This window comes from Mirounga angustirostris, unplaced genomic scaffold, assembly GCF_029215605.1.
Source record: "Mirounga angustirostris isolate CCGP_5_RB_7025 unplaced genomic scaffold, mMirAng1.0.hap1 SCAF_3, whole genome shotgun sequence".
NCBI classification, from domain to species: Eukaryota; Metazoa; Chordata; class Mammalia; order Carnivora; family Phocidae; genus Mirounga; species Mirounga angustirostris.
In genome coordinates, this window is record NW_026991711.1 from 51,466,610 (window position 1) to 51,481,004 (window position 14,395).

General features: G+C 38.4%; 1 protein-coding gene across 10 annotated transcripts in view; it reads right to left on the bottom strand.

The window, feature by feature from the left end:
- Nucleotides 1–14,395, bottom strand: part of MTRF1 (mitochondrial translation release factor 1) — a 73,204-nt gene that overhangs the window by 22,935 nt on the left and 35,874 nt on the right. For 8 of the 10 annotated variants that reach the window (XR_010409989.1, XM_054506345.2, XM_054506342.2 and 5 more), the window contains 2 exons: nucleotides 10,762–10,934; nucleotides 3,828–3,945 (listed from right to left, as the gene is read on the bottom strand). Coding sequence is in view for 9 of the 10 variants with exons in the window: in XM_054506345.2 (XP_054362320.1) it covers nucleotides 3,828–3,945; nucleotides 10,762–10,934 (291 nt within the window). In the remaining variant the exon portion in view is untranslated. The remainder of the gene's footprint in view (nucleotides 1–3,827; nucleotides 3,946–10,761; nucleotides 10,935–14,395) is intronic. The other 2 variants (XM_064586047.1, XM_064586045.1) reach the window with 1 other exon arrangement.

Below are 14,395 nucleotides of genomic sequence, written 5' to 3' on the forward strand. Positions count from 1 at the left end.
AACCAATGAAAAGAAACTAAACTCTTTATAAGGAGGAGTTTAGAGTGAATGTTTCTCAGTTGTCCTGGCTCTAAATTCAGCTAATCCCACATCTAATCATACATGTTTTCGTTAGCCAACTCTGGATTTGGGTGGGTTTTGCCCACTGTGTAGCCCAGTTACTAGCCCAAATCTAGACCCGACATAGTGACCCTTGAAACTTCAGGCTGCACTGTTCTTAACTTTGCACCTACCACTCTAAAGGTCTATGTCCAATCCTGCTCTCAGGTACATTACAGGTGAAAAGTACTTTTCTTTCTGAACCACAAAACCCAAAAACCATATTCACTTAGGCCAGCTGAACTGATATAGTGGCAACTATTTTGGTGGAGATTTAAAAAATTCCTATAAAATTCTACTGTCCCAAAACAAAACAAAATTCTACTTTCCAAATTATGTTTTCACCCTGTCTAAATAAGCTACAGTCTACACCTGCTAATACTTTCAGTAGGAACACCTAGGTTTCACCTCTATTAGTTTTTTCTTTTTTTTAATTTTAATATCTTTTTATTTTAACCATCCAAGATATTATTATTGCTGTTTTATATAGTTTTTTATTTAATTATTAACGTATAATGTATTATTTGTTTCAGGGGTACACGTCTGTGATTCATCAGTCTATTAGTTTATTCTTTTTTTAAGATTTTATTTATTTATTTGATAGAGACACAGCGAGAGAGGGAACACAAGCATGGGGAGTGGGAGAGGGAGAAGCAGGCTTCTCGTGGAGCAGGGAGCCTGATGTGGGGCTTGATCCCAGGACCCTGGAATCATGACCTGAGCCGAAGGCAGACGCTTAATGGCTGGGCCACCCAGGTGCCCCATTAGTTTATTCTTGACTGCTTTATTGCAGCCACGTGGGCTGGGGCACCTGCTTTCATCTTCAGGCATTTGCCTGGAGCTGTCTTGGATCTGCTATTCTTTTTTCACCACCCAAAAGGATATGAAAATATTCATTTCAAGATGGCTAGACATTCATAAGCTTTCCTCCAAATTCCTCTTCTCAGCTGACCGGCAGTAAGCTTGGCTTATACATTGGCACTATTCCTATCCAGTGGCTCAGGTCAGAATTTTTAGCTTAAAACTCTTACCAGCTCAGTAATTTCCAAGAGAATCACTTAATCATATATTTTAATATACTTTCTATAGAGGAGTATTTAATCATTAAGTATTCCCTTAGGAATAGAGGATTAGGGTAGAGGGAGGTAATCTGAATAATAGAAGAGCTATTGAAATAAGATGCTAGGGTTGTTAAAAAACTCTAAAGGGGCTTTAAAAAAAAAAAAGCTTTTCTCAGTGTTGTTTCAATACTCTATGGGAGATTCCAAAATTCCAGGTAGCAATTGGACCAAGTGGGTATTTAATATATATTTGCTAAAGAACTACATTTATTATTTAAAAGATTATCAATTATAAATGAAAACAAATATACCAAATTTTATTCTAAATAGCCCCTTTAAAAAAATGAACATCTCTGAACTTGAGAGGCATCTTACCCTCACTGGCATACGATAGCTTAATTGGTAGTGTTTTTTATATTTCTTCATAGTAACAAAATAGTGATGTGTCATTCAGTTAATGAGTTCTTAGATTAGATGAAATAAATTATACATAATCATAGGTTTAATAAAAATCCTGTAATCTTAAAAGTGCAAAATATGGAAGAATTAGGTATTATCCATAATCTACGATGATGAAGTAATACAGTGTAACAATTACAGAGGCCCACTTTCACTAACTGGTAAGAAACTAAAAAGCTTGCTTTAAAGCACAAAATATTCATGTCTTCATCTTGATTTGATAAATTTTACAAAAAAAAAGTAACTTTTCCTTGAACAAACATTTAACCATACCCCTATGGTACTACTCTTCCAATGGTTGAAAAATGGAGTTCTATAGAAGCAGTGGGTTAGGAAAAAATGTGAGTCTTCAGAATCCATGTGCAAGAGGGTAATGGAAGAATGACCTATAGCTCTCACTTTGAAGTCTAGTAGGGACACAGTTCCCATTCTAAGGGTCGTGGAATGGACAGATTAGAGGAAAGGCTGAGTTTTCTTTGCAATAGATGCTGAAATCACGGTACACCTCAAAGTACACGGTTGACCCAAGAAATCACTTGCTCATAACAACATGGATTCAAAAAAGTCAGTAGGCCTTGTAATGCATTGCCTAAGGGAAGGTTTGAGGGTAAGTCCTAAGGCTTTTAAATCAAAGAACTAGATCTAAGTGGCTAAAAACTAATTTGGCACAAGGTAAGCTTGGCAACAAAAACATCGGTCATTTTTTGTAAAGTCAGTAATTTATGGCTGCACGAGGGTATAGGTTTTAAAATATTTTGGTTCGTTCTTGTCAGAATTTTTATCACTTTTACCTGACTTTTTCTCATTTTAATTTTTAATTCAGCTTCAGCTCATTATTACTATTCTGGACAATTTATAACAGAGAACAGTATCCCGCAATACAAGGCTGAGGTAAAGCACACTAAGTATCCAAAAATTTGTGGATTTCTTAGGTAAATTATGGTAAGTTACAAAGATTATCACCTCATTTTTGGTGAAAAAGGATATTATGAGAGCCTAATCTTCATCTACTACATTAAGATGTCAGTATGTATGTAATCTTATAACTAATTGATCAGAAGAGCATGATCTGCCTAATACGAGGTAATTACCAGAAAAAATAGCTAAGAGTTTAAACTGGCTGCCTGTGGGTAATGGGGCTTTAGGGGCAAGGAAGGAGGGAGAGGGAGGAAAGAGAGGGGCAAGGAGCTGCTGGTTTTTGTTAGAGGACTTTCCCACTGGCCTTTAAAACCATTTAATATTTAATAACATAAAAAATAATTTTAAAAGGGAAAGAAATTTTAAAAGCTTAAAATTTTGTTTAAAATCTGAAAAATGGGGGCACTTGGGTGGCTCAGTCGGTTAAGCGTCTGCCTTCAGCTTGGGTCGTGATCCCAGGGTCCTGGGATCGAGCCCCACGTCGGGCTCCCTGCTCAGCAGGGAGTCTGCTTCTTTCTCTCCCTCTTCCTCTCCTCCTTGCTCTTGCTCTCTCTATCTCTCTCAAATAAATAAATAAATAAAATTTTAAAAAAATAAATAAAATCTGAAAAATGATAGAAGTATTTAAAATCACAGTAAGGGCTGCAAAACTACCTCAGAGTATACCAAAATTACCAATATTCAAAATAACAGCATTAATGCAACACGAAACAGTGGATCTAGTGGTCAGTCTGTAAGAGGACAGAAGCTCCATTGCAGGTGCATGTCCAGGACTGTTTTCGTGTTTGTTTTTAGGCTGGGGCACCTCTGGTTGCTCACCGCTGTCCAGTATACCTGGGCAGCTTCTCTGAATAGGTCCACTGAGTGTCTGCATCCTTTAAGAGAGGTGCCTTTTCCAAACAGAAGTGGAATATGAACACATTGGGGACTGCAGACCCACGACTCCAGTGTCACCTTTTAAAGGGTTTGTGCAAGAAACAAGACACTAACATAAAACTATTTTCTTCTCAATGTTGAATAGTTTTTTGTTTTTTTTTTTTAAGATTTTATTTATTTGACAGAGAGAGACACAGCAAGAGAGGGAACACAAGCAGGGGGAGTGGGAGAGGGAGAAGCGGGCTTCCCGTCAGCAGGGAGCCCGATGCCAGGCTCAATCCCAGGACCCTGGGATCATGACCTGAGCCGAAAGCAGACGCTTAACGACTGAACCACCCAGGTACCCTCAATGTTGAATAGTTTTATAAGACGTAAAAACAGGTCCAAAGTACAAAAGCAAACAGACTTGATTACCTGTGGGGATATGGACAAGTCTGACAGCGCTATCAGTTGTATTAACATGCTGCCCTCCTGCTCCTTTGGCTCGAAATGTATCTATTCGCAAATCCTTGGGGTCCACCTTCACATCTACCTAGAACAAAAGGGACAATGGAAGTCAATTCTACACTCAACAAACACTTTTTTTTTTTTTTAAAGATTTTTATAATTTATTTGTCAGAGAGAGAGAGCACAAGCAGGGGGAGTGGCAGGCAGAGGGAGAAGCAGGCTCCCCGCTGAGCAGGGAGCGGTGTGGGATGCGATTCCAGGACCCTGGGATCATGACCTGAGCCGAAGGCAGACGCTTAACTGACTGAGCCACCCAGGCGTCCCAACAAATACTTCAATACTAAATTTATTTCAAGATTTTTCGAATAAACTGTGCTGTTTTGTTCTAAGTCATAGCCATTAGACTAAGAAATAGCTTCTACCAATGAAAGAACCGTAAACTCCCTATTCCAATGGATGCTATTTTTTGATGCTATAAGATCATTGAGTTATGCAATCTTTCAAGTTTCATCATCCATCATCCCACAAAGCCGCAGGATAGAAAATATACTCTCTCTCTATATATATATGTATATGTGTATGTGTGTGTGTGTGTATAATGTATACATTATTCCCCAATTCTGTATTTGCAAATTCACCTACTTTATTTGTTCCTCAAAATCAATTATCGCAGCATTTTCACAATTACTAGCAAACAGGTGCAGGGCAGCAAAAAATCCAAGATGCACATTCCCAGCTGACGTCCAACAAGGTGACAGTTTGCTTTCTTTTTTCAGTCTGATCAGAGAATGAAGACAAGAGGGGGCAGAGCAGCATAGTACAAGAAGCTCTGGCTCTTGCGTCAGCTGGATGGGGTGTGAACCCTAGTTCTGGCATCTGGTAGTGAAGTGGCCTCAGGTAAGTCACCTAAACACTTCTGAACCTCATTTTCTCTTTGTAAAATAAAGAAAATAGAATCTATTCTAAGTAACTAGGATGGGTTACTTTTTTTGGTTTTTAAATTTTATTTATTTATTTGGATAGGTCACTTTTAAGATCTACCTGCAATACATAGATACAGAAATATATATAGGTATATAAACATATGTATACCTGAGTGTGCACGCACACACACACACACACATATTTCCCCTAGGGGAAATGATAGTTCAGTATTTGCTAAATCAGTGTTCGCTGAGTCTTTACAGAACATAACCACTGTGAACAATGAGAACCGACTATTAGTGGGACTGAATGGAGGCATCCAAAAAGATATGTTCACATTCTAACTACTAGAACATTATTTGGAAAAAGAGTTGTTACAGCTGTAATTGAGTTCAGATGAGATCATCCTGGATTATTCACATAGGCCCTAAATCCAATGAGAAGTGTCCTCAGACAGCCAGAGGAGAGATAAGAGGAGATGAACATGTGCATTCAGAGTTATATAGCTTCAAGCCAACAGACACCTGGAGACACCAGAAACTGGGAGAGTCAAGGGAGCATTCCCCACCAGAAGCTTTGGAGGGAGCACAGCCCTGGCGATACCTTGAATTTGGACTCCTGGCCTCTAGAACTGTGAGACAATAAATTTTTACTGTTTTAAGCCCCTATGTTTGTGGCAATTTGTTACACACACACACACACACACGCACCCCCCCACACACACACGGTTACAAAATACACTGTTTTTCAGGGGAGAACTAACATCTTATTTCACATTTATCATTCATTCCTATGAATGACAGATAGCAAGTGTGACTCTTCTCTTTGTAAAGCACAGTAATAACAGGGTCAGCTTTAGAATCCAATATACAACGTGGTTATTCTTTTGTTTCCTCTAAAATGAGCACTATACTGTGAAGAAAAAGATTATGCAGCTTTTGTTAAAATATGCCAGTGTCGGCTACCTTAAAATTTCAATAGACACTAAAGAGATCAAGAGCAATTTCCCATTTTTTGTGGTTTCAGTATATTAAAGTTATATAGCAAATATATGTATATTATATGTCACATTCTCCCAAATGTTATCGAAACTATCTAATGACTGTTGGGAAATTCTCAACAAAGAAACAGTGACTTAATAATATAAAATAATTTTAAATGTCAATTAACAGAATGATAAGACTTTGCTCTTTTATGAAAATCAAACTCCACCACATGGGTTTAATTTTCAAGAACATGAAGAGAATAAGGGGATGGGTGAGAACAGTGGAAGGAATAAAGAGGGAAGCAAGACAACCCAATAGCTTTGATTTCTGAGTGACATAAATGTTTCCATACACCAAAAATGAAATTAGATAAAAGAAGAAGGAAAATTCAAATCCTAATATTCAATAGGAAAAGAAAACCTATGAATCAAAATATTTACCATAATGATATCATAATCACATAGAAAAACACTATTTCAGATGGTCTTTGAACATCGTGTTCTGACTATGCTTTCTTGGTGGACTACATTCTAAGTATAGAAATCAATCTTAAACATTACCCAGTAGTTTACTAAGTAATTTTATTTAATTTAATTTTTTTTTTACTAAGTAATTTTAAAACAGATTATTTATTTATATATGCTATATAATAAGGAAAAAAGTAAATATATTAATATGATTAAGAAATAAAATTTTGGGGGCGCCTGGGTGGCTCAGTCGTTACGCGTCTGCCTTTGGCTCAGGTTGTGGTCCCAGGGTCCTGGGATCGAGCCCCGCATCGGGCTCCCTGCCCGGCGGGGAGCCTGCTTCTCCCTCTCCCACTCCCCCTGCTTGTGTTCCCTCTCTCACTGTGTCTCCCTCTGTCAAATAAATAAATGAAATCTTTGAAAAAAAAAGAAGAAAAAAAAAAGAAATAAAATTTTTACTCTAAGTGGAAAGAGATATAAATACAAAATGCAAGATGGTGAGGGGGGAAAAACTTCCCATAATGTTAAATTTGAGTTGGTAATCATAATTTGAACCAGTGATTTAAAATGATATGTATCTCATAGGGGCGCCTGGGTGGCTCAGTTGGTTAAGCGACTGCCTTCAGCTCAGGTCATGATCCCAGGGTCCTGGGATCGAGTCCCACATCGGGCTCCCGGCTCAGCGGGGAGCCTGCTTCTCCTTCTGACCCTCTCCCCTCTCATGCTGTTTCTCTCCTGCTCACTCTCTAATAAATAAATAAATAAATAATCTTTAAAAAAATAATAAAATAAAATAAAATGATATGTATCTCCTAGCTCTGTCCACTGAAGAATCTAAATATAAGCACACTTTAGTAATAATGAGCACACCTAGGACATAGATCTTGATTTTTGGGTACATTTCTCACCAAAAGAAATGAGATCTGACTCCAAGTCTGAGGCACAAAAGCAGAAGGTGGGCTTAGGATATCTAATTATACCAGAAAGCAAGGATGTGCTCAAAAATTGATGGGGTCATTGTAAAAGGGACTGCCCTCAAAAGGCTACTACTGGCCAAATCAGGGACAAGGTTGAACATCAAAAACAGTAGTGATTCTAACTCACAGAATTTAAAAAACAAATGTGTAAGTCTATAATGAAGTCAACAGATGGAACAATACTGAGTTTATGATGAGGTAAAATAAAAGAGAAAGCAAGCAAGAAGGAAGGAGGAGAGAAGGTAGTAGGGACGAAAGTTCTTGACAGAAAAGAATGCCAGTTAATAAACATAGAAGAAATGACAGAGTTACAAAATCACCATCTTCCACCCCCAACGAAATAACTGATTCAGGCAAAAAAGATCACTAATGGATGTTCAGATCGTGGAAACAGGTTATATGTGGAAACAGGCTATATGTACCCTCGGGATTACACAGTAACTGCAAAGACAAAAATATACTTTTACAATGGAGACAGTTTTTTGGTCACCATGTTTAAACTAATCTTCACTAAATCTGATATTATGTGCCTTCTGATAAATGCAACTTGAATATGACTACACCTATAAGTATTCTTGCTCAAAATGTGTGACCTGAATGCGATACAGGAACAAGTTAAAGAGTACCAGGAGGAAACAAATGAATCCAAAATGCGGGATACCTTACAAGACAAAGGCTCCAGACTCTTCAAATAATTAATGTCATTAAAAAAAAAAGGTTGAGGGGCACCTGGGTGGCTCTGCCAGTTGAGCATCCAACTCCTGATTTTGGCTCAGGTCATGATCTCAGGGTCATGGGAGCGAGCCCTGCATCAGGCTCCACGCTCAGTGGGGAGTCTGAGTTCTATAATCCAGCTTTAGTAAATTATTGAGCCCAAGGACGGGGTTGTGGAAACCTCTCAATTCATAGCCACTTGGTCGGAAACAGAGGTGAGAACCTGGACTTGTGACTGGCCTCTGAAGTGGGAGGGGAGGAAGTCTTGTGAGGCCCAGCTCTTAGCCTGTGGGGTCTGATGCTATTCACCAGTAGATGGTGTCTGATTTGAGTTGAATTGTAGGACACCTACTTGGTGTCCACACACAACTGAAGAACTTGCTTGGTGAGAGAAAAAACTTGACATATTTAGAGTGGAGAAGTATTCTGTGAGTAGACAGAAGCACAGGAGTTTTTCCCAGACAATAATATTACAGACTTATGGTTGATTTTCACAGATAATGGTGTTTTTTTCCAAATAATTTTTCAATCTTATTATTGATATTATAACAAAGGTCTCCAACCTATTCGTTCCTGGGAATAAGCGCATTTAAATCCTATAGAAAAATTATGGGGTTGGGGCACTTGGGTGGCTCAGTTGGCTAAGTGTCCAACTCTTGATTTCGGCTCAGGTCATGATCTCAGCATTGTGAGATCAAGCCTCACGTTGGGTTCTGCACTGGGTATAGAGTCTGCTTAAGATTCTCTCTCTCTCCCTCTCCCTCTGCTCTTACCCACCCCCTAAAAAAAAAAAGAAAAATTATGGGGTTGGAGGTATTATACCCATTTTACTTATTTATTTTTTTTAAAGTTTAAGTTCCAGTTAAGATATAATGTAGTATTAGTTTCAGTAGAATTTTGTGATTTATCACTTTCATACAACACCCACTGCTCATCATACAAGTGCCCTCCTTAATGCTCATCACCCACTTAGCCCACTCCCCATCCACCTCCCCTCCAGCAACCCTCAGTTTGTTCTCTGTAGTTAATAGTCTCTTTTAAAGAATGGTTTGTCTCTCTCTCTCTTTCTCGCTATGTTCATGTTTTGTTTCTTAAGTTCTACATATGAGTGAAATCATATGGTATTTGTCTTTCTCTGACTGACTTCTTTCACTTAGCATAATACTCTCTAGTTCCATCTATGTCGTTGCAAATGGCAAGATTTCATTCTTTTTGATGGCTGAGTAATATTCCATTGTGTATATACACCATGACTTCTTTACCTGTTCATCAGTTGATGGACAGATAATGGTATTGTTTAGGTAGAAGAATGTCCTATTCTTAGGAGATGTGAAGTTGAAGATTTGAGGGATAAAGTCTCACAGTGTCTGCTATAGTCTTTAGTTATTTAAACAAACGTATACATACACACACATATAGGAATCCAGCAAATGTGGCAAAATGTAAACAGCTGTTGACTCCAGGTGGAAGTTATATAAGTTTTTAGTGTGGTATTCTATTTTCTGTATGTTTAAAATAAAATTTTAAAAAGTTAGGAAAAAAAATATAGGCAATATGGCTGTATTCAATAAGATATAGACCCCATACAGATATTCTATCATTGACCCCAACATATTATCTGTGGAAATCATATTTTTCTTAAGATAAAACTTAAGCAACAACATTTTAAAAGCTTTGTGAATTCTATTTTATGAAGAGAATAGATTTCTATTTAAACAAACAAAATAAAATATCTTGGTCAGGCATAAGAAGGGCAACTTTACCTGCGGAAGAGTTAAGAACTTCCTAGTAGAGGGGAAAGGGCACAGGGTTTGAAACATGGCAGACAACGTGGACCAGCAACAAACTACCAACACTGTAGAAGAGCCCCTGGATCTCATCAGCCTCAGCCTGGATGAGCGAATTTATGTGAAAATGAGAAATGACAGAGAGCTTTGAGGCAGATTACATGCTTATGATCAGCATTTAAATATATTGGGAGATGTGGGGGCTCCTGGGTGGCTCAGTTGGTTAAGCGACTGCCTTCGGCTCAGGTCATGATCCTGGAGTCCTGGGATCGAGTCCCACATCGGGCTCCCTGCTCAGCGGGGAGTCTGCTTCTCCCTCTGACCCTCCCCCCCTCATGCTCTCTCTATCTCATTCTCTCTCAAATGAATAAATAAAATCTTTAAAAATATATATATATATTGGGAGATGTGGAAGAAACTGTGACTACTATAGAAATTGATGAGAACCTGAATACAGCCATATTGCCTATATTTTTATACGAAGAGATATATAAATCAACAAAACGGAATATTCCAATGCTTTTTGTCCAGGGAGATGGTGTTGTACTAGTTGCCCCTCCATTAAGAGTTGGCTGAAACAAAGAATTTATCATGTATGGAATATAGGAGCTTTTGTATAATTGCCTCTTTAAATGTAGAAGACATTCAAAAGAGAAACCTGCGTAAATTCTGATATTAAGAAATGACCAAGGATTCTTCCACTCCTGAAATGAGTTGATTTGCGGATAACTCAAAATTTCTTAAGCTAAAGGGCATTTTAATTTTTTCCCAACCCTTTCAATAAATGTGATCACCAAGATGCAGAACTCTTTTTTTCAGGAATTGATTTGTTCTGTTGTTTTCTCAGACAATTTCTGATTTTTTCCCTTTAAATTAAATTTGATGTTTCCTTTTTTGAAAAAAAAAAAAAAGAATTTCCTAGTAGAGACTGCGAAGTTCAATGGGGAACCCCGAAAATCAGTAAATCAGTTTGCTAGAAGCTAAGCTTTCTGAGCACAACCCCCATTAAGTCAGAGTAAGTTTTCAATGCCTCCGGGTGAGGTTACCTCATCTGGTTGAGGGAGGACAATAACGGACATGGTTCCTGTGTGAATGCGCTGCATCCTTGACGACAGGCCCACTTCAGGGATTCGCTGAACTCGGTGAATCCCACCTTCATACTTCAGATGCTTATAGACACTGTCACCAGAAATTCGGGCAGCTGCGTGATGCAGCCCACCTAGAACATAAAATCCTAAAATGTTAATGAACTAATTTGAAAGGGATCTGGATTTTAAATACCTTTAATCTTAGGCCTAAATGCAAGTATAGAGCCAAAGATGAGAACATAAAGTAGGTACAAAACTGTATTTTCCCAATGTCAATATATTCATATATAAAAGGAAATATACCAAAACATTATTTATGCTTATTTCTGGGGAACAGAACAGTGTATTTTTTATTTTATTTTTTATACTTTTTTTGTTTCTAAATTTTCTGTAAACAAATTTTTTTTTTTTAATAAAAAAAACTACTAGAAGAAAAATACTGGGACAGTTTCTGTATTGAACTGCCCTCTGTAATCTTAGGCTGATATGGTGCCTATATAAAAGAATGCTCAATAATGTAACAAGTTAATAATGATGGATAACTCTGTAAGTCCTCCCAAGTTTTCAAGAATCTATTGAAATTTACTCTTGCTTATCTGTGGAGTGTGAAGATAAGCCCCCCAAAATCTTAATGCCTAGGCTAGTCTCTTATTGGACATATTTTTTTAAAAAACGTTTTATTATAAAATAACATACAGACACAAAAAAACCCACATGAATCAAATGGTTTAATGACCACAAGATCAAGAAAAAGAACTTTGCCAGTCACCCAAAAGCTCTCCCATATGCCCCTTCCCAGTTATAATCCTCTCCCTTTCTCACAAGTAACTATGATCCTTTTATTCCTTTGTTAAAATTTTATTACCTAAATCTGCTACAGTTTAGTTTTGTCCATTTAAAAAAGTTTGACGTCCTCTTTTTTTAAGTTTATTTACTTATTTATTTTAAGTAATCTCTACATCCAATGTGGGGCTCGAACTCATGACCCCAATATCAAAAGTCACATGAACTTCCAACTGAGTCAGCCAGGTGCCCCCTAAAGTCTGATGTCTTTTAAATCTCTTTATCTTTACGTTCATCACCCATTTCTTTTGTTGCCTGCAAATCATCTCTTGAGGAACATGGATGTTGACCTGTAAAATTTCCTACAGTATGAATTTGCTGACTGCATACTCCTGGTGCAATTAATTGAACCTGTTCTTCTGCCCTCTGTACTGGCTACAATTTGGCAGATGGATCCAGAGACTAGATCAGACACCAGCTTGAGCTCCTTGGCAAGGCTACAGGAGGCACATAATGACTGTTTTCTTTCTTTTTATAGTCTTGGCAGTCTTTGATGTTTAATGTATCATGGGTTATAAAATAGTAATAGTCTAATTCTGTAATTTCTTTGTCACGTATTATTAGCTAAAATACATTTATAAAGAGACATTTCCCCTTGTCTACTAGTTGATTACCCTGTGCTAGAGTTACACAGGAAAGGCAGGATAAATGTTTGATTCTGTTCCTTTACCCGTTTTATCAATATACGTATTTTATAATATAATGAATTAGGGTTATTTAATCATCTGAAGATGACTAATTATTTTTAAAATATCATTATAAATTCAAAGATTTGAATGCATCTAGCATGTTTAAACCAATTGCAATTATTATGATTGAAGCTCAACTTATCCATCTTTGGCTACAGCAGGCGCCTCTTCAAGTTAATTTCTGAGTTCTTTTTGACACGCCTCTTGTTACGGTATAACAAAATATTCCAGGATTATCCTGAACTTTTCTTGCCCCAGACCTGAAATCAGTGATCTCTCCAAGAAGTCTTGGTTCCTTTCAGAGAGAAATAATAGTTCAATTTTTTGCCCCTCCCCCACTCACGTGCTCTATTTCATTAAAATAAACACATCTTAAAAAATAAAAATTCAAGATCCCTAAGCTCAGAGTTCCTCTCATATAATGAAACCTACTGCATAGGCAGGTATTGTCTGGCTTTTGAGTTGCCTTGTAGGACCTGGGGCTCATGCAACCAGCAGAAAAATGCTGATATTCTGGTTACTGTTTCTATGAGGAATAAACTGTCCTCCACCTCTGACCCATGAAACTGTGGCATGCTAACTTGTTAGCTTGTAGGCAGGGTAAAATCTCAAACCATTTGCAGTTCTGGACAATTGATACTTCCGGTATAAATTCAAGATGACGGCTTCTTCTCTATCACCCTTGTCTTCTATACCAAGAATCTTGGTTCTCAGCGACAGGCAAGATACTACAATTAGAATATCTCGTAACTACTCATCTACTTTACCCGTAGTACACATACAAAAGTCTCCGAATAACAATACGAGTTCTGCCACAATATGATCACTAAAAACATTAAAACTTTTTTACATATGCTTTTCCTGTTCTTCCCCCGTTTTTCAAATGGCTGTACTCTATACTGTCGAGCTTATAGTTGTTACATACTGTATTCTTCCCTCTTACTACCTCGTTCTACAGGTAGCCACATATTTCATGCTTTCCCCTACTCCTTATGTCAGTACTTCATATTTTAGCTGTCTAACATCCTGTTTTCCAGTAGATTCCTCAGAAAGGGACCATGGGAAAAGTGTGTCCTGAATTCTTGCATATTGGTAAGTTTGTACCCTTGTACTCATAAGTCAGTTTTGCTGCTTATAAAACCCTTAACTCAGATTTCCTTTCCTTGAGTTAACTATGCTGCTACTACCGCGGCCATGTTCCTAATGTGCTTCTAATGAAGACTCAGTGCTGTGATGTCAGAGCTAACCCACTTGGTTTCTAAAGTCAGCATGGTGGGGCCCTGGGGGCTCAGTCGGTGCAGTGTCTGACTCTTGGTTTCGACGCAGGTCGTGATCTCATAGGTCATGAGATCGAGCTCTGCTTCGGGCCCTGAGCTCAGCAGGGAGTCTGCTTCTCTCCCTCTCCTCTGCCCCGCCTCCCACTCACCCACACTTGCTCTCTCTTCCTTTCTCGAATAAATCAATCTTTGAGGAAAAAAAATAAAGTCAGCATGGTGGATAAAAATTGGGCATAGTTTTATTTTATTTTTTTAAAGATTTTATTTATTTGACAGAGACAGACACAGCGAGAGAGGGAACACAAGCAGGGGGAGTGGGAGAGGGAGGAGCAGGCTCCCCTCTGACCAGGGCACCTGATGTGGGGCTCAATCCCAGGACCCTGGGATCATGACCTGAGCCTAAGGCAGATGCTTAACGACTGAGCCACCCAGGCACCCCTGGGCATAGTTTTAAATTACCCTAGAAAATACCTTAGATAAGTACCTTATCAGAGATTGACCTACTGTCTCTTAAAAAGTCCAACCCATGGACGCCTGGGTGGCTCAGTCGGTTAAGCGTCTGCCTTCGGCTCAGGTCATGATCCCAGGGTCCTGGGATTGAGCCCCACATTGGGCTCCCTGCTCAGTGGGGCGCCTGCTTCTTCCTCTCTCTCTGCAGCTCCCCCTGCTTGTGCTCTCTCCTCTGTCAAATAAATGGAATCTTTAAAAAAAAATAAGTCCAACACAGCTGGTCTTCCTCCAGTGGTGGAACAGATTACTGTTTATCTTCTTGAATACCAGATA